General features: G+C 44.1%; 1 protein-coding gene across 2 annotated transcripts; it reads left to right on the top strand.

Annotated features, from left to right (window-relative positions):
* Positions 1–1,636: 1,636 nt before the first annotated feature.
* LOC134449250 (probable ribonuclease ZC3H12B) lies at positions 1,637–18,952 on the top strand. 2 transcript variants are annotated; one of them, XM_063199092.1, is made up of 8 exons: positions 1,637–1,813; positions 2,557–2,707; positions 4,803–5,299; positions 8,933–9,072; positions 13,034–13,268; positions 15,079–15,185; positions 16,825–17,105; positions 17,418–18,952. In XM_063199092.1, exons 2-8 carry the CDS (start codon positions 2,591–2,593, stop codon positions 18,552–18,554), a joined length of 2,514 nt encoding a protein of 837 aa, XP_063055162.1. In that variant the 5' UTR covers positions 1,637–1,813; positions 2,557–2,590; the 3' UTR covers positions 18,555–18,952. The 2 variants fall into 2 exon arrangements, with proteins under 2 accessions (XP_063055162.1, XP_063055164.1); XM_063199094.1 differs by lacking the exon at positions 1,637–1,813 and adding an exon at positions 1,840–2,002.
* Positions 18,953–19,834: the final 882 nt, after the last annotated feature.

Below are 19,834 nucleotides of genomic sequence, written 5' to 3'. Positions count from 1 at the left end.
TGCAACATGCGGCCAGGCGGAAGCAGTGGTCCACGCTGGTGGTGCTGAAAAGTGAACGCATCTGTCTCGTATTGGAATTAAACTCAAACGGCATACATGTTTCCTTCTGAATTTGACATTTATGAGCCACAGAGATACCAAAAAGAAAAAGACGACTTGCATAAGAAGTTATGCTACCTCAACAGTAAGCCTACGGCCCCATAAGATCTAGGTAAGATAAGCGCCTACGCTCCCTTTCGAGTGCAAGTTTTAACGGTCTCATTGTAGCCATCGATTAAGCCCTGGTAGATGCAAATAAACATGGGAATGAATGAATAAGAGAGTCATGGGAAGATGCTGGAGATGCTACCGTTTGAATTAGTTGCTGTAGCCTGGTGGCTATCCACACACCTCACACAATGCATGCCATAATTGCAAAACATTCCGACTGTCAAACAACTCGATAGCTAAATGCGATTTATGCTTGCTCATTTCGGTTGCCGCGTGCCGCGTGTGCCGCATGTTGCAAAAAATTTGGCAAAAGGAATTAATTTCAAGTTGTGATTCCTCTGACATTCTGAGAATAAAAGTCGGGTTTTAGACATTGTCAGGCAAAAAAGGGTCGTTTATTCTCCCAGGACAAAGGGGCTCGGTCTTGATGGAGCTTGACTGCTTTTACAGAAAGGAGCCCAAGAGTAGCCTGGCCTACGTCTTTAAAGGAGCCGCTACCCTTTTAAAGTAAGATACAGATATTCTCTCTCTCTCTCTCTCTCTCTCTCTCTCTCTCTCTCTCTCTCTCTCTCTCTCTCTCTCTCTCTCTCTCTCTCTCTCTCTCACTCTCTCTCTCTCTCTCTCTCTCTCTCTCTCTCTCTCTCCATTGAGATGTTGTCCAGGCCCATTAGATATGCTTAGTCGTTGAAGCAATTCTGTTTAAATAAAATTATCTGTGTTGAACATGTAGGCTACCACTTACTGTATAGCACTGTTCATTTTGGGAAAAGGATATGAGCCCTGGTCTAATGTGCCACCTGGTTTAAGAAACAGTTTTCCTTACTTATAGGCCATAGTCATTATTTCGGTAGGGCGCATAGGCCTATATTGAATGAGCCTAGATTAATTTTATAATACCAGTCAGATTAATCTAGATAAAGAATCTATGTTTTTTTTGTTTGCTTTTTTTTTGGTTGAAGTTGTCCCTACCAAAGCTCAAGTCAAACCTACGCCCTTGCACAAGACACCTTGATTTCCTTCTAAATGCATGTTATTCTACTCTCTACTACTACCCTTCAAATTAAGTTATCAGTCAAATAAAGCCTTCACCATTTAAAATCATTTCGCCTGTCTGGCTGTCTGTCTCCAGTTTTGCGCTTGCTCTTAACAGGGCGGTGTTAGAGGCCTACACGTCATACAGGAAACGAAGTTCACTGTGTCCACTGGACCCGCAAGGAAATGAATAATATGGGGCGTATGCCGTTATCCTAACTCCCGTCCTCGACTTGTGCTTGAGGTCTCGCGCTTCGCTGATGTCCCGCCTCCGTGGAGAAAGCAATAACGTTTCCTCGCCATCAGCCTAGCCACAACTTTTGGGAGGCTTTCCCCCATTCAACATCCCGTTTGCAAATGTGAAAATGACCTGGATTGCGCTTTTGCGAGATATTTAATTAAACTTCTTTCTTAGGTGACATCTTGCGACGTCATCACGAGGCCACAAACACAAGGGAGGACGGGAGTTAGGGTTATGGAAATGCACCATACCGTTTGCGCACCGCCTTAATACAGGTGTTACAGTAACACAAAAGGAAGACATGGAGAAGGTTCATTTCCCCGGTTCAAGGTAGGTAATACCTCTGTGTCCGAACTCCGAAGCCGTTCGCTTGGTCATGCTCTGATTTAACGAGTTAGTTTAGGCCTTCCGACTGGTTGCCAGTCGGGGAGAACTTTGAAACAACTTTTGAACATTAGCGCAGCGTAATGCCAGGCCATAGGCGAGGTAGTTTTTTAAAACGTAATGTCATGCAGACGTGTGAGTAGACGATTTTGTGTTAAGGTCGTAGGCCTATGCCTACCTTTTCGGAACAGCTCCATGTAAACTGTTCCTCCCTTTGACACCTTTGGGCGGAACAGGTGTAGGCTACGGGTGGTCAAGCATAAAGTTGCCTACCTGTTGTTGACTGGACGTCTTTCGTGGAAACAAGCCTAGGCCTTCATTGAATACTTTTACCAGAACGTTCACATGCAGTGATATTGTAATAGCTAGGCATTTCTCAAGGGTGTGATTTCTGTAACAGCCTGCTGCCTACAGTAGCCTACCTTTTTGGTCCAGTAGTCTACCTAATTTGGTCCATATCCAGCGAAACTCCTAGTGACAGTTCTATCGCTCTTGAATAGACGATTTCTGTTATTCAGCTTGCTCGTTCAGCCTCATATGTTATGAAATAGAATAACAAAATCAACACAATTATTCTAATAATCGTAAACAGCAACAATATGCATTATAGGCTAAATCGTATTGTGCGCACCAATGAAGTCTATCCAATCTATCGATGCTTAAACAAATTGCGTGTCGTGTCTTGTTAGGTAAATTCTGCCGTCCTGACCTGTGGCAGGAGGGATGGACCACGGCACGGAGCTGCGTCCGAGAGGCATAGCGATCGTGTCACCACTGTACGAGCCCCAGGAGTCACTCCTTGGCGGGAGCCACGTCCAGCCACCCAAAACTCCCACTCAGGTACACACTGGGCCATAGGCCTATCAGGGGCGGTTCCAGACATGTATTCTTGGGGTGGCAAAGGGGTGGCGAAGTGTATTTCAGGGGGGCATGCTCCTACACTAAGGGGAAATTATAAACACTATATAATCGATACACACACACTTATGTGATACAGTGAATCCCTTAAAGTGAAACCCTGCAACCTAAAGTTCTATGTGTGAAATGATGTCAAGCATTAAGGCTATTGGTCACAATCAGGGCTCTTAATTGAGGTGGCAAATCATATTTCTGGGGGGGCAAATGCCACCCCCTGCCACCCCTTAGAACCGCCCCTGAGGCCTATCCAAAATAAACATTTCGGTTGCAAAATCACAGTCGATTTTATGGTGCACTAGGGCGAATTCAACTCAACATAGGCCTACTCTGGGACCAAATACAAAATATAAGATCTTAAACAGTGTTGTAGTGGGCAGTGGTGTAGTCTACTTTTTGTGGTGGGTATACTGTATATTTGAGCATTTTTTTGAAGTGGGTAGGCCTATACTGTATATATTTGTGCTATTCAAAACAATGGATAAATCAATTTTAACTGGGTATACTGAAATCCCTGAAATTTAGAAGTGGGTATACTCTGTATACCCACGTTCTACGTAGACTACACCACTGGTAGTGGGGATTATTAAAGTGGGGGTACGCGATTTATGACGCCATCAACTTGGGTCAAACCCCCCTCCCTACTGTCCTACTGTCATTTCCTCTCCGTTTTGATCTGTTTGGTACATCACCTGCAATACAGCAGTGTGTTTATTCTATCCTTTTTGTATTCAATCTTGGACAGAATGATTTTTTTTAAATTCCACCTCAGAAGAAGTGGGTGGACTGCGTACCCCGCGTACCGCGCCCACTACACCCCTGCCCTGATCTTAAATCGACTCAAATGAATTAAGACTGTATTTGTTACTGTCTATGTAGGCTACTGGCAATTAAGTGAAAGCATTATGGAAAATTGTGTTGCCTGATATGCACTAGCTCACCCAGGTAGGGGGCCTGGACACTTCAGTCGCCTTTGTCTCGCAAGCTATGCTCCAATGCACAACAGGTTGCAAACACAAACTGCTGTGTCACAGTGTGTGTGTGTGTGTTTGTGTGTGTGTGTGTGTGTGTGTGTGTGTGTGTGTGTGTGTGTGTGTGTGTGTGTGTGTGTGTGTTTGTGTGTTTGCCTATGCGTGTGCGTGCGTGCGTGTGTGTGTGGGTGCATGCGCGCGCAGGGAGACATCTGTCCCCTTAAATTTCCCCTAGAATTCCCCTTCTACTTCATGGTCCATACCAGGGCTTGACACTGGCACCTGCCAACCAGCTAAATGCTGGTAAAACTTGTCTGTGGCTTGTAACAATTTCAGTCTAACTATCCACTTTGACTGGTTACTTATTTTTTGCTGTGACAAATCACAGTGGTTGCATCAATTGTTTTTTATTTAAATGCAAGAATATTCTAAAGAAAAATATTGACCACAAAATTCTGGCTAGCAGAAAGGCTAAATGGCTAGCAACTCGGGAAAACCACTTGCCACAGTGGCCGGTGAGCAAAAAAATTTAACGTCAAGCCCTGGTCCATACATAGCCTACACTTCTTGTCATGAAACTCAGTCTTCGGTAGACATGCAAATGTATGATACTTTTGTAGCGTATATGATATGTATGTGATGGGTGACAACTTTTCTGTGACATTAATGAGATACTCTACTCTTCTCTGCTTACTCTACTCCTCTGCTCTACTCTACGTTACTGTACTCTACTCAACTCTCTTGGGCTCTACTCTACTCTTCTCTGTTTTATTATACTGTACTGTACTCTCTACTCTACTCTTCTCTGTTTTATTATACTGTACTGTACTCTCTACTCTTCGGAAATCTACTCTACTGAACTCTTCTCTACTCTACTCCTCTCTACTCCTCTTGTCTGCCATATACTGCGCTGTATTGTACTGCACTGTACTCTTTTCTATTCTACTCTACTCTACTCTACTCTACTCTACTCTACTCTTTTCTACTCTACTCTACTCTACTCTACTCTACTCTACTCTACTCTACTCTTGTCTAACTCCAACTCCCAGCTGCCCCTGGCCAACAGCAAGGACCTCATGTCAGAGCTGCAGCTGCAGATGGATTTCTTCCGTAAGCTGGGCTACTCCCCCAGGCAGATCCACACTGCCATGGACAGGCTGGGCATGGGCACCGACACCAACACCGTGCTGGCCGAGCTGGTCAGAACCGAAACGGGCACCGGAGACTCCCACAGCCCCACCCCAGAGAGGGACCGGGAGAAGGCCAGGGACCGGGAGAGAGTCAGGTCAGCTGGGTCAAGTTCTGGCTCTGCTGGGTCGGCTACCGCATCCGCCGCTGGGATTGGGTCCGTCTTCGGGTCTGGGTGTGGAGATGGGTCGATGCCGGGGTCTGTGCGTGGAAAAAGTCCAGTGAAGAACCCTCAGAACCAGCAGCAGCAGCAGCAACAGCAACAACATCGTCCAGTGAGTGAAGAGGAGGAGGACAGTGATGAGTCGGAGGATGAACTGAAGCCTATCGTTATTGATGGGAGCAATGTGGCCATGAGGTGAGACCGTGTGTGTGTGTGTGTGCGTGTGCGTGTGTGTGTGTGTGTGTGTGTGTGTGTGTGTGTGTGTGTGCGTGCGTGTGCGTGTGTGTGTGTGTGTGTGTGTGTGTGTGTGTGTGTGTGTGTGTGTGTGTGTGTCAAGTCATGTCATGTCATGTCAAGTGTACTTTATTGTCAAAAAAGGTTAGCAGAAGTTTGAAATTGCGTTTGACCAGTCTCCAATGTGCAGTTGAACTAAAACAGATAAATAAGACTTTCACTAAGTTTTCATGATGTTTTTTTAATTCCGAATTAATAATTTCGAAATTAAATAGTTCCGTCGAGTTTACTTTCATCTTTCCATTCATTCTGAATTAAGATGTGTTCACACAACATTTTCAAAGCTGAATTAAGCTTTATTCAGAATTAAGGTGAGGTAATTCCAAATTAAATGTCTCATGTAAACGTAGACCGTAATCTCTCTTTCTCTCTCTCTCTCTCTCTCTCTCTCTCTCGCTCGCTCTCTCACTCACAGACACCCACAGACACACGTAAAACTAATATAAGCTTACTCATACATGAATTTACATTCTTTCTCTGACACATTCACTCAACACACACACAACACACACACACATACACACACACACACATACACGCGCGCACAGGGCTCCAGAAAGGATGTGTTTGTGTGTGAGAGAGCGTGTGACTGAAATATTGCTCATTATGAAGCAAAAATCACTTAGAATCTTTTTAACAGTGTACCTTTAGTTTCTTTTTTGCTTCTTTTTAGTTTCTTTTACGAATTGCTCACAAGGCCATAAATCATATTATGACCAAAAGAATGTGCCTTAATTTGCATGATGATACTTTGCATAAGCACACTCATTCAGGTTGCCTGAGGTAAGACCATTTAATAATTATGTACTAGCTGTATTATAAAGTTCTAATGTACACATTATTATTACATTACATTACATTGCATTTGGCAGACGCTTTATAACCAAAGCGACTTTCAAAAGAGGACATAATCAAGCCAACATCACAAGCAAATACAAAGTGCACAGGAGATACAGAGATATACATATACATTTAGAACATTATGTTCTAAATAATGTGTATTATCTAGTATCTAATGTCTTGAACTGTTCGAAAAGAAATGGTGCACAAACAAAGGACGGTGGACAATTGATGATAGTGAAAGATTGACATTTAGATGGTAACAACAATCTGGTTTGCAGATGATTTTCTTGTATTGAGAGTGTGAAGGAGAGGGCTCCTCGAGATATTGTAGGGAAAAATTGTATGTTATGAACTGGTGGTGATGTCCAATAAATGAGTTTTAATTCTCAATATCTAATAATGTATAATATATACCTAATGTATACATGTGTGCTATAAATATGTGCAGACTTGTACCCTATATGGGTTTCCAACAAGCGACCTGTTAGATATAGCACGAAATAAATACTTTCAATTCAGCAGAGGTTTAAGTCTAATGTGAGAACATATGAACTTGAAGCAAGGAAGGAGAACTCGCACACCGTAATGCCGAATGCAATAGTAAACTTTTATTGCATTAAGGAAAAACAAAAAAAGTGCTACCCAAGTGGAGTGCGGAGGTTTCGGTCACAGTCAGACCATCATCGGTGCACCAGCATCAGTGTTTTTCCTGAATGCAATAAAAGTTTACTATTGCATTCAGCATTACAGTGTGCAACGAGTTCCCCTCCCTTGCCTCAAGTTAATCCACTGGAACCTACGCACCCACCAGGCACCAAGTCCAAAGGCGCGGTACCTCCACTGAAAGAACATATGAACATAACATCACTAGAATTCCTGGGCTGCCAAGTAAGCCTTTGACCTTGACTTTTCAGACGGCATCGGAGTGTCTGAGTGTGTGAGAGTGATTGTATGTGAGAGCGCGCACATGTGTGTACGTGCCTGTGCAAACAGCCCAGACCAGCTCACTGCACATTAAGAAAGTCAAACCAGTCCGTACTTGCCTGTGAATAGGACACAGCTCCAATATGCAAATTCTCGAATCTAGTCTTGGCCTTGAGACGGATATTTCCCTTGGCACGCTCGGCCCCACAAAAAAACAGAGGACCTGTAAAGGGTGCCATATTTAAAACTGACCATTGAGGAGCAAGGAGAGTGGCTTAGGTGATCTAGAGCACCTGAGATAATTTGGAAATGGCAAGCTCTTGGCCTCCCAGAACTAACGCTGCTGCACTAGATTAATGAAAGGAATATTTTGCTATTTTCACACAATCCATAACTGAGCTGAGCACATACAAATGGTTGAACCATGGTACTGTATACACAACATATACAATATGCACATTCTATAGTATATTACATCCTCTCTTATCACCGTAACACCAAACTATGTGTGTTGTGTGTAAGGCAAGGCAAGACAATTTTATTTCTAAAGCGCATTTTGTACACAGATTAATTCATTGTGCTGTACAGTGGTAAAAACCATGCAAAAACAACAACATCAAAGCGTAAGACAAAAGCAACGCAAGAAATGTGGTAAAAGATAATAAAAGCACAAGGCAGTGTGATAAAAAAACGAGATAAAAGCGACAAGGATAAAAACAAGAATAAAATAAAGAAAAACTGAAAAAACAACGAAGGAAAAAAAACATTAAATCTAAGAGAATGCATCTATAAAAAGTTTCGTCTGCAAACGTGTAACACCCCAACCTTATACATTACCTCACCTCACGACCTGTAACTCCATGCAAATCAGTTCTCCTCAGGTCCCTGTCTCCACTCATGCTTTTGACTGAGGAGGTGCGTGCGTGCGTGCGTGCGTGCGTGCGTGCGTGTGTGCTTGTGCTTGTGCTTGTGCTTGTGTACGTGTGTGCGTGTGCGCGTGTGCCTGCATGCATGCGTGGTAGGGACCAGCATCTGAATGAGCTCCTCAGGGCCTTCAGCAAGTCTTTTTAGCTGTCACTGATACGGATCACTGACAATTGGTTGTATGCAAATTCTGGCCACAACAGGCAGCCTGTGCCGCATTCCAGGTTGAACAGGTGTCATGTATATTATGTTGTACTGAACCAGCGAGGGAGAGTCTTTCCTAGCCATTGGCACTTTTTAGAAACCTTTTTCACAGCCTCTTGATGTGTTGATGTGTTTGTAGTTAGGGTTTCTTTGTGTGTTGATGGGTGTGTCTAAATTTGCTTATAATAGTTCTGATGGAGTCAATTAATAGAAATCGGAATTCAGTGGATTCTTCAGAGTTCCTTCTTAGGGTCGGAGGTTAATGCCTCTTTTTATTGTCTTATTGTGATGCAGCTGATCTTACTGCAATATTTCACACTATTTACAGACGTGGTAACACTAGTGAACCATACTCTTTGATATGCAACACTTTTGACAACTGACAAAGTAATTATATCCTGACTAAAAAACATTTTGTTGGTGAGACCAATAGTGTTTGAAAGACACGAGAGTATTAATGAAAAAATCTCTCTGTCTCTCTCTCTCTCTATCTCTCTCCCTCCCTCCCTCCCTCTCTCTCTCTCTCTCTCTCTCTCTCTCTCTCTCTCTCTCTCTCTCTCTCTCTCTCTCTCTCTCTCTCTCTCTCTCTCTCTCTCTCTCTCTCTCTGCCTGTCTGTGTTTTCCCCTCTCCTGCCCCAGTCATGGGAACAAGGAAGTGTTTTCGTGCCGGGGAATCGAGTTGGCAGTGAACTACTTCCTGAAGCGGGGCCATAAAAAGATCACCGTCTTCGTGCCCTCTTGGAGGAAAGAGCCACCCAGGCCCGACGTGCCTATCACAGGTGTGTGTGTGCGTGCGTGTGCCTGCGTGTTATGTGTGCAAAAACTAAAACTGGGCAAACACCGGGAAGTAACTATGAAAATGTGGTTCTATTACAATCGAAAAAACTTTCTTTCTTAATATTATATCTTCTGTCTCACTTAAAGATAAAGTTGTTCATAAGAACAAAAGGAAGGGCAGGCTTGACTGACCTACATGGTCATAAGTGATAGTTTGCCAGATCTTATTAAGTAGCACATGACTCTTGATTTTTGGATGCTTTACATTAGTCATTTGGCCAAGTCACATTGTTCGACGATATCCCTCCCTACATGTTTATCATAGTTTGTTAGCCAATAAGAATAGCAGTGGAAAGTGGTATTGGCCTCCAATTCATTGCTAATCATCATATGTGGTTTTCAGAGTGAGGAGTCCGCACACTTAGAATCCTTTTTGTTGTGTTTTATTTTTTCATGGCAAGATAACATTTCCTGCCATGACAAAAAGAAAACACAACAAAAAGGATCCTAAGTGTGCGGACTCCGCACTCTGAAAACTACAGTTGACCTTCGTCCTGCACCTTTCCCTGGGATCAACTAATCATCATATGTGCTCTTCGCTCTTCAATCTTCGTTTCTGCCATGCTGTTTTACCTTGCTGGCATTTGTGCAGCCTTTTCAAGAAGTAGACGTTCTCATAGCCATTTAACTTAGTATAGTGATTAAGTGAGTGCCAGGAGTACAAGAAGAAACATTAAATAAAGAACAACGTTGTACTATGTACAGCACTGTAAAAAAAACTGTAAAACTTGTAGGCCACATAGTATAGCAGCAGTGAATATGCACGACACTCCATTGAGTGCCGATTGTTAGTCCTTGACCATTTCCCCTCTGTGGCCTCTGATGGAAGAAGGTGTTGTGGCGTAATAATCCAAAGGTTGCCTTCGACAGAGCAGCCACCGTACCAGGAAATACAGTAGAAGCAGCCATCTCTGGGGGAATTCCCTTTGTCTACATTGCGGCAGTATTTTTTTCTCTTCCTCCCCGCTCCCTTCCTCTCTCCCTCCTATCTCTCTCTCCCACTCCCCCTCATATCTCTCCCTTTCTCCTTCCCTCCAACGTCAACTGAGTCATTCCCTATTTTCTCAATTCCTCAGTCTATTTGTTATTTGTCTTTCTTTCTTTCTTTCTTTCTTTCTTTCTTTCTTTCTTTCTTTCTTTCTTTCTTTCTTTCTTTCTTTCTTGTTTGAGAATGGTAGTCAGTTGGCTAGAGGAATTCTTGGTCATATTCCAGTATGTTGGTGTTCCTTTTGTTGTTGTGACATCATTTTGATAGGTTGAAAGCATCCCTTTATGCTTCTCTATGAATACCTTGCTTTGTGTCATGGGCATGCAACGTCATGAAGCGCTCGGAGACGAGTACCTGATGCATATTTGATTAAAAACTCAGTTGAGCTCGGAAGCAGCGTGAAGTACTTAAGACGGGCCAGGGGCCATTTTGAGATCATAAACCCAACACTACTAGAGATGAATGTGATTAACTCTAACGGGTATGACATTCCAAAACTGTGTGTTAGTTGCTTAGCACTTTGGCTTGGGTATGAAGTCAATGCCGTTTGCACTGTGTCATTACGTTTTGTGGGCATCTGTTATATCCACATGCCCACATGCAAACGTGAAAGTAGATGAATTTCAATTTTAATGTGGTGCAGTACATACCACAAGCCATGCATGCCAAGTCAAGTCAAGGTGGCTTTCTTATCATAGATATAGACATACACAGCATTGACATAAAAAGGACAGACATTAAAGTTCAAGGCATGACCAAGCATGCACACAAACGCAATGACACACACCCACAGACACACACACAGGGTTCTGCTGTAGTGATACACATTTTTGGCATCCACTGTTGGGACAGCAAGCAGTTTACATCAGACAGTCAAGCAATCTTTATTAATTATCTTTATCTTAATGTGAAAAATATTGGCATTCCATTACTAACATATCAATACTTACCAAACCAATTTGCTCTATGGAGGAGGACTGCAAAATGCCATCTTCAACTTCCTGCCTACCTGACAACTGTGGCATCCAGGATTTTTTGTCCTTGTATGTAATGATTTACACATGTAATACATGCCTGTATGCCTGTGGCTTATGGCCTATATGCTTTGTATCCTTGCTGATAACGCATGTTCCTGTTGTGATTTCTATTTCTGATGCTTATAAAAACACACCTCCAGTGTTTCCCGTACCGCTTTCTATGGCTAAGGCGTCCGCCTTGCCAATGCCCCTCCGGGAAAAGTAGTCATGCCTTGTCAAGCTCTTCATTTCGACAGAAACAGACAACTCTTAATTTTGTCCGAAAAGACGAGACAAAAAAATAAAAGTCAGCAACGCATTTGTGCATGACGAAGATGTATGTTTTTGCAGAAACAGTGGTGCTGTCACACACACAGTAGCAAACCTATTTCTCTGACGCTGTCATTTAAAATTTGGCGGGAATGTCTCTCCCTTTCCACTCCACTCCCTTTCCACTCCCCCATTGTTCTACGTCGTCTGTTTTTTTACTGTTCACTTGTTCGCTATATTCACTATACAGTATGAATGATAGGCTATTCACTAAAACACAAGTTATGAAGATCACATTTTTGCACAAGTGAATCCAACTGGTAGAGTTTTAGCTGATGAGAGCGCTACAGGGAAAAAAAAGAAATGGCTAAAGTGTCTAATAAACAGTGGCTCCAGTAGTAAGAACCAATGTATTGCCAAACACACAGGAATGTGAAACTTGCAAGTCTTGCAACTTGTTTGAGTCTAGGGCAATTCTAAATGACCAAGGAAGTTGACACCCCAAGTGTTGGGGTGGAGTTCCATGACTCGCTAGCATAGGACAGTAAAGGCGTCTTCTGAATGTCTGCGATTCGCAGGCTATAACACGTCCCGCGACCAGGTGAACAAGAGCGTATATATACACATGGCTTTCAACTCTGCTTCGTGCATTACCTAATGAGCCTATTTCTGTCAGAGCAACTCTCGTCAAAAATGAGATGGGAAACAGATACATTTCGGAAGCTTTATTTGTGTTTGGCGGTATGGCTCTGTTCGAAGGAAGTTCCCCCGCTTCTCCATGAGCTCCATGGAAGCCAATACAGGGAACAGCAGCATCCTCAGGTGGAGTGCCTTCCATTTAGCTGGAAAGGCAACATACCCCCTAGAACAGAGCAAGCAACAATCACAACAGTATGACATTGTTTGCAATGATTAGTCAGGTGGAGCAGGGGTGGTAGTGGGTGCAAAACAAACATCAAAAGCAATGACAAAAAAATAAAGCGCGCCAAAGGTCAGCATCCAATTGCGAGCAGCAGCTGATTAACCAAAGCGCAGCTGATTCGTGGAGAGCTGTTTAGGTTGGGTCGGTGTCAGCCAATAGGCAAAACGGCGCATTGACTAGGTGGTCTGCCAGAACTATCGCAGGTTGCTCGATTTATCTATCTATCACCACCACCCCGTTGACCCTATCCGCTAACTGAATTCCTGCGGCAAACATTGACCTCACCTGTAATGACCTGCCCAGGAAAATGTGTTGCTACCTTAACAGGGGAAAACATTGAATAATTTCCTTTCCTTAAAGGTGCACTGTGTAAGATTTTTAGTTGTTTATTTCCAGAATTCATGCTACCCATTCACTAATGTTACCTTTTTCATTAATACTTACCACTGCCATCAAATTCTAAGTATTCATTATGCACTTTGCTATTGCACTTTTCATGCATGAAAAGGGGGATCTTCTCCATGGTCCGCCATTTTGAATTTCCAGAAATGACTGCACTTGGGCCATACAAGAAAATATTACTTTATTACTTTGTAAACCTGGCAATAGGCAACCCAGTTTCAATGAACAGCATAGGTGCAGTACCTTCTTTGACCATTTCCTGCACAGTGTACCTTTAACCTCCATTTCCTGTTTTCCTGTTTTAGACCAGCTCATCCTGAGCAAGCTGGAGAAGCGGAAGATCGTGGTGTTCACGCCGTCGCGGCGCGTGGCCGGCAAGCGCGTGGTATGCTACGACGACCGCTTCATCGTCAGGCTGGCCCACGAGCTGGACGGCGTCATCGTCTCCAACGACACGTATCGCGACCTGCAGAGCGAGAATCCAGAGTGGAAGAAGTTCATCGAGGGACGCCTCCTGATGTACTCCTTCGTCAACGACAAGTGAGTGCCCCTCCTGACTCCACATTCACATTACCACTGACATTCGACGGTTGCTGTAAGGTGTGTCTGTCGGAATGTAGAGTAGAGTATCATTTATTAATCCAGAGGGAAATGAAGGTGTCCCGTAGCATACATACGTAAATACAGAACACATACATACATAAATACATACACAGATGAAGAGTGTGCACGTTGAAAAATTATGATAAACATCCCCCCGAAAGTAGCTTACTCTTTCGAAGATGGGACTTCTGTTCATTTAATTGCTTCCTGGTTTGCGAATCCACTACGGCTAGACAGAGGGAAGGCTACAGGTATTGAGGCTAAAAATCTACAGTCCAACCTCAATATCCAATTGCCAACTATTCACAAGACCACTTGCCAAGTGAGTAATGAGTAACTGTAATCGTTTAGATTAGGACTCTTTCGCTCCTGCTATTCACCATGGCTTGAAAGACATGAACACGGTGTTGTCGCAGCTCTTGAGTTCTAGACCCTGTTGTATGTGAATGCATTCCAGACAGCACCGTCGACCCCCGTCAACTTTCATGAATATTTATGAAGCCTAGTTGTGTTTGAACAGAACGCGGAACTCTAATGTAAAAGAGCCTAAAGCCACTGTGCGGTCCTCACAGAACGTTTCTCGTCCACCAATGCAAGTCAATGGTCGGTGGCAATGTGAATGCCGTCTGAATGTTACACCTGAATGTCAGTGTCCAGTGAGTGACGCAAGTGAATGTCATACTTCGAGATGATTCACTTGTTTTCAATACAATGACCACCGACCACCATTATGATCAAAGCTGATGGTGGAAAAATACACTGTTGAATCATCCTGCTTATCTGCTTATTTGCTACTAGAGATGCACAGGATCCAAGATCCGGTTCCGGATCCGGCAGGATAATAGGGTTTTTTACAGGATCCGGATCCATTTCCAGGATCCAGGATCCCGTAGCCGAGGCTTTTCAGTCAAAATAGTTTGAGCCAACGTGATAAAAAGGGCCCACATGTGTGAGTAGGCTATGTGTTTCAACCCTTTCGTAGGATCCGGTATCCGGCAGAATCCTAAAAATCAGGATCCGGTGCATCTCTATTTGCTACATAAAGTGTGCTGCCAGCGTGCCAGTGCAACTGAACTTGTCAGACCTGACATTTCTCCAAGTAAACTGTGGGGCGGTGGTGGCTCAGGTGGCAGAGGAGCAGTTTGGCTGCCAGAAGGTTGCAGGTTCGAGCCCCGCTCTGCCTGACCCCATCGATGTGTCCTTGAGCAAAATACTTAACCCCAAGTTGCTCCTGGTGGCTGGGTGGTACCCTGTGTGGCAGCCACTGCCATTGGTATGTCAATGGGTCAGGGTTCCCACGGGTCATGGAATTTCTGGAATATCATGGAATTTCATGAAAGTTTTTCCAGTCATGGGAAGTCATGGAATGTTGCCATTTTGCATGCAGTCATGGAATATCATGGAATTTTCTTAACATTTGTGTAGAAGCAAAACTTTTTTTGTTTCGCGTATAACATTGTTTCTTACTGGTTATACTACAACGCTTTGCCAGAGACTATTTGGTTTCGTGCTGTAATGTGCATCATTCTAGAATTTAAAATAGAAAAAACAAATCTGATGAGTGCTTCTTTATTCACTTATTTTCAACATTCTAAAATGCAATGAGCCCGCGGTGGCTCGTGTCATTGATACTCTTTTCGATCTCTGAATGAGTTCTTGGTTGCCGTATTCAGACAGCATACATATTTTGGTATGTGTTTTGATGTGGTATCCTTGGTAACCTTTTTGACCTCTGGCCCATTTCTAGGTTTATGCCACCTGACGACCCCCTCGGCCGGCATGGACCCAACCTGGACAACTTGCTGAGGAAGAAGCCTCTGCAGCCAGAGCACAAACGCCAGTCCTGCCCCTACGGTACGGCAAAGCATCTCTAAATGCTGTATACACAGGCTGCCCCTACGGTACAGCAAAGCATCTCTAAATGCTGTATACACAGGCTGCCCCTACGGTACAGCAAAGCATCTCTAGATGGTATATGCAGGCTGCCTCTACGCCGGTACGGCAAAGCATCTGTAGATGGTGTATACGCAGGCTGCCTCTACGGTACAGCAAAGCATCTCTAGATGGTATACTGTATACGCAGGCTGCCTCTACGGTACAGCAAAGCATCTCTAGATGGTATACTGTATACGCAGGCTGCCCCTACGACAAAGCATTTCTAAATGCTGTATACGCAGGCTGCCCCTGCGGTACAGCAAAGCATCTCTAGATGGTATATATACATAGTCTGTCCATATGATGCGGCAAATAATCTGTAGATGGTGTACATGCCGTTAGAGTCACATTATGCCATGTTTTCACCTGTGCCCCTACAGTACGACTAAACATATTTAGATGGTGTACACACAGTTAGCAGCTAAGTGTAAATAGATGTCAGTGAAAAGCACACGCTGTGCAACGTTTTCAGCTCCCCCCCCCCTACGGTATGACAAAGCATCTCTATGCACACAATGCAACATTAGTTTCGAGTTTAATCACTACAAAATAAAACCACCTCGTTTGTTCGCTGATTGTTGATGTTTTCTGGCAAAACGAGTGATCTAATCCCAGAAGAACCAACCCAGATGTGTGGTTTACTATTGACATGGCCAGCCTGGAGTTGACCACACCCCTATCCTGTATGGTCTGATAAAGCATCTCTAGATGGTGTACATAGATAAAGGCTACTTTGCAACCTCATGGACAGACGTTCTACTTGTTCGGCATGGGGAAGTATCCCTGAGATAAAGGCTTCCTTCATAGACATTAATAAACAGGCATTCTAGTAGGGTTTCTTCCCTGTAAGATAAACTTGTGTTTCAAATGCAAAGTGCATAACAGTACAACAGAGCTAGAGACTAGTTCGCTGGGTGTGTTCTCCCTGTACAAAACTGGTACAACCTGATTATCAAGATTCTTCATGTAAACTGCCCTCGGGCTATCGTGCTTTGGCGGCCGGTCATACATTACATTTTTTTTGGCACAGAAGGAAAGAGGTTCAAAGGGTATCTCTACCCCACAATGCAGTATGTAAATCTGAAGCTAAGATAAATTAATTATTCAATGTGATTTGCACAAGATTGGAAGATTGCCTCCTTTTCAGTAAGGGTTAATACTGTATGTAATTGTATCTTGATCGTGACAAAAAAATCTTTAATTCTCAGTGTTTGTGCCTGTGATTTTGTTGCTCCTCACACAGTAAAGAAATGGGGTGTCAGTCAGTATTTCAGGGTAAACTTAGTTTTAGTATTTACAAAACTGTGGAGAGTCAAACTGCTCTAACAATGTAGTCAAAAGTCAGTGTTAAGTTCTTCAGGTTGGCAGTGTACTGTAATGTCAACTCTATAGCTCTTCATAATTTACACAATATTGAGGACAATTAACTAAAACAAAAATTTAACACTAACAAAAGAGTTAAGTTCACAGTGTTTTTGAGGGGGGACCACATGTTACCCAAAAACATTGTGAATTTCACTTAAAGTTAAATAATCACTGGTATTGTTTTACTGTGCAGGAAAGAAATGCACTTACGGTGTGAAGTGCAAGTTTCACCATCCAGAGCGGGCCAGCCAGTCGCAGAGAGCACTGGCAGATGAGCTGAGGGACAACGCCAAGCTCTCCTCAACCTCCTCTGCCTCTGCCCAGAAAGGCCGGGGGGGCAAGGGGGCATGCCAGGCGCCAGTGGTGGGGCCCGCGCTATCCAGCAGCTCCAGCCCTGCATTTGGTTGTGACTCTCCTTCTCTGGAGCAGCAACTTCAATCCAGTCTTACGCTGGAAGCCAGTGGACAGAGCCAGGTGAACTTTTTTTGTTGCACTTCTGCACTTTAAAGGTGCACTGCATAATATGTTTAGCAGTTTCTTTCTGGAAATCATGCTGCCCGTTCACCAATGTTAGCTTTTTCACAAATACTTCCACAATCAAATTCCAAGTATTAGAATTCATACATGACAAAAAATGTGAATATTCTCCATGTTTGCCATTGAAATTCCAGAAATAGAAATGTTTAGCTTTTAGCATTTAGTAAATTACTAACTTGTATGTACGTGTATGTCTTACTTTTAGTAATTCTATGCATGTGATAAGTAAAACCCTTTGCATCCTTATAGGTGGGCGAGACTGCAGAGGAGCGATGGGATTTGTCGGCAGCAGCAGCAGGGGCTATGACAGGGGCAGGCTACAGCCGTCCCTCCTCGTCTAGCAGCTGTGGCTCACCCGGCCTCCAGTCGAGTGGCCAGGAGTGGCTCAGCCTGCTGTCCCCCTTCAGCACCGACCCGGCGTCCATGTTCATTAGCAAAGACTCGGGCCTAGGCTCCTACGAGTACCACCAGAGCCAGCAGCAGCATCATCACCATCAGAAGAACCCTCAACATCAGCAGCAGCAGAAGGAGCATGACCATCATCATCATCATCATAATCGTCATGCTCAGCATCAGCACCAGCACCAGCAGCAGCAGCAGCAGCAGCAGCATTATCAACAGCGTCACCAGCAGCAGCAGCAGCAGCAGGAGCAGGAGCATCCCAAGGACAGGGGTCATGGCCAAGGCAGGCGTTCCGGCTTCCCCAGCCTAGTGGAGGCCACACACCCATGCCTGGGCTGCTGTGTCCACCACACAACCCCACCACCACCATCACCACAGCCACCACACCCAGCTCTGCATGCCCCACCACCAGCAGCAGGCACTGGGCATCCAAGGGCAGCACCGCCTCACCCAGTGCAGTCCTACTGCCTGCCTGGATGCAACCCCACCTGCCCCTCTATGCCTTGTGGCTACAATGGCCCTCAGTACCCACCACAGCCTCCTCACCCGTCCCAGATGCACCACACCAGCCTGCCCAGCTACTTCCCCCTGGGCCCAGGTGGGAGCCGTCCGAAATATCAGTCGGAGCCCCCTCCCTGGATGCCCGGAGGATCATTCACCCCCTGCAGTCTACCAGAGTCCATACACCCGGCCAGCATGCCTTTACCAGGACACGGACATGGACATGGGCATGGGCATGGGCATGGGCTTGGTTACTACTACCCAGAACAGCAAATCTGGGCGCCCCCGGTACCCCCAGGCTACCCGTGCCCACAGACCACAGGAAGAATGGACCCGGAGATGGAGGACGTCCGGAAGAAGCTCCACGCCATTTTCAACCCCTACCAGGTGGACAAAGTCATGAGCATGTATCCCCACGTAAGGGACGCCCAAAAACTGGCCGCAGAGATTGTCACACTCAAGTCCAGAGGAGAGATCTTGTAGAAGCCTCAACACTCGTCACATCACAGTCATTCAAAGTATGCCTTTTTAATGCGATACTGCACCATTTCTGGAAATTAGCTCATACAGGTATTACAACTCACCTTGTGTTAAATAATTAAGTTATATCTTTCTCCTGTAGTTCCAACAGTTCTCCTAATCTTATAATGTTGCCTTTTTTTGCCTTCGCCACCTCATCCCGTTAGCAGCTATTTTATTACTCTATTTCGTTATTTTTGTCTTGTATTTGTGAGTATATGATATAACATAGGTTCCAGGCCAGCAGGACTCAAACACTGCCTACAGCACTAGAGGCTACACTGCACAAATTGAAATCTTAGCAAGCTTAGTTTTCTAATTTCAAGTAAAAAGCATCTACTCTTAATCGCAGTAAAAAAAAATTTTTTAAAAAAACTATAACTACTAGTTTTGAGCTAGAACTGTAGACTATCTAGGCCCTGTCGTGGCTTAATGGTAGGGCACTTGTCTGCTACTTGGCCGACCCGGTTTCGATGCCCGGCCCGGGTCCTTTGCCAGCCCTTCCCCGTCTCTCTCTCCCAACTCGCTTCCTGTCTCTGCTTCACTGTCCTGTCATATAAAACACCAATTAAGGCTTGTAAGCTCCCCAAAAAATACATTAAAAAGAACTGCAGACTATTTGGACTTATTATAAGACATTTTTCTACTTTCTACAAGGAAATATGGCTTGTAACGAGTAAAAAACAAAATGTAAATCAAAGTCTACAAAGTCTGAAAGTTCTAGTTTAAAAGTATTTGTTATTAGGTTATTTTAACGTTAATTAAAATGGACTAGATGTTTTTATTTGAAACTAGAAAAATAAAATATTGCTAAGATTTCATTTTTTGCCGTTTACACTCTTGTTCTCTGCATTGGGCCATTTTCAATGTTGATGTTAAAGTAAATGTCATATGAGAACCATATGCCACATCTCTCACATCACTCATATGAAAGTGTGCAGCAGCCTTGCCATTTCCTGCAAAGCCTATTGCTCTTGGCTTTTGTAATTGCCTTTGCCTGGAAGGTACAATATACGGAATGAGACTTCTCATCCCTGGCTTACCAGGGCCTGAACTACCAATACGGTAACCATACATGTAGAAGTTGTGAATTTATGAACAAATTAATCTATTTCTTCACACCATCATTTATCTCTCAATTACATGAGTCATACAAAGTTTAACAGCATGGAGAAAATGGTCCCCAAGTGAAGCGTAGAGTGTAAACCCATATAAAGGGGGCCCATGGTACTGAATAAAGTAGT

This window comes from Engraulis encrasicolus, chromosome 5, assembly GCF_034702125.1.
Source record: "Engraulis encrasicolus isolate BLACKSEA-1 chromosome 5, IST_EnEncr_1.0, whole genome shotgun sequence".
Taxonomy (NCBI): domain Eukaryota; kingdom Metazoa; phylum Chordata; class Actinopteri; order Clupeiformes; family Engraulidae; genus Engraulis; species Engraulis encrasicolus.
Note: the sequence above shows the minus strand (reverse complement) of the source record. Positions and strands in the feature narration are given on the sequence as shown.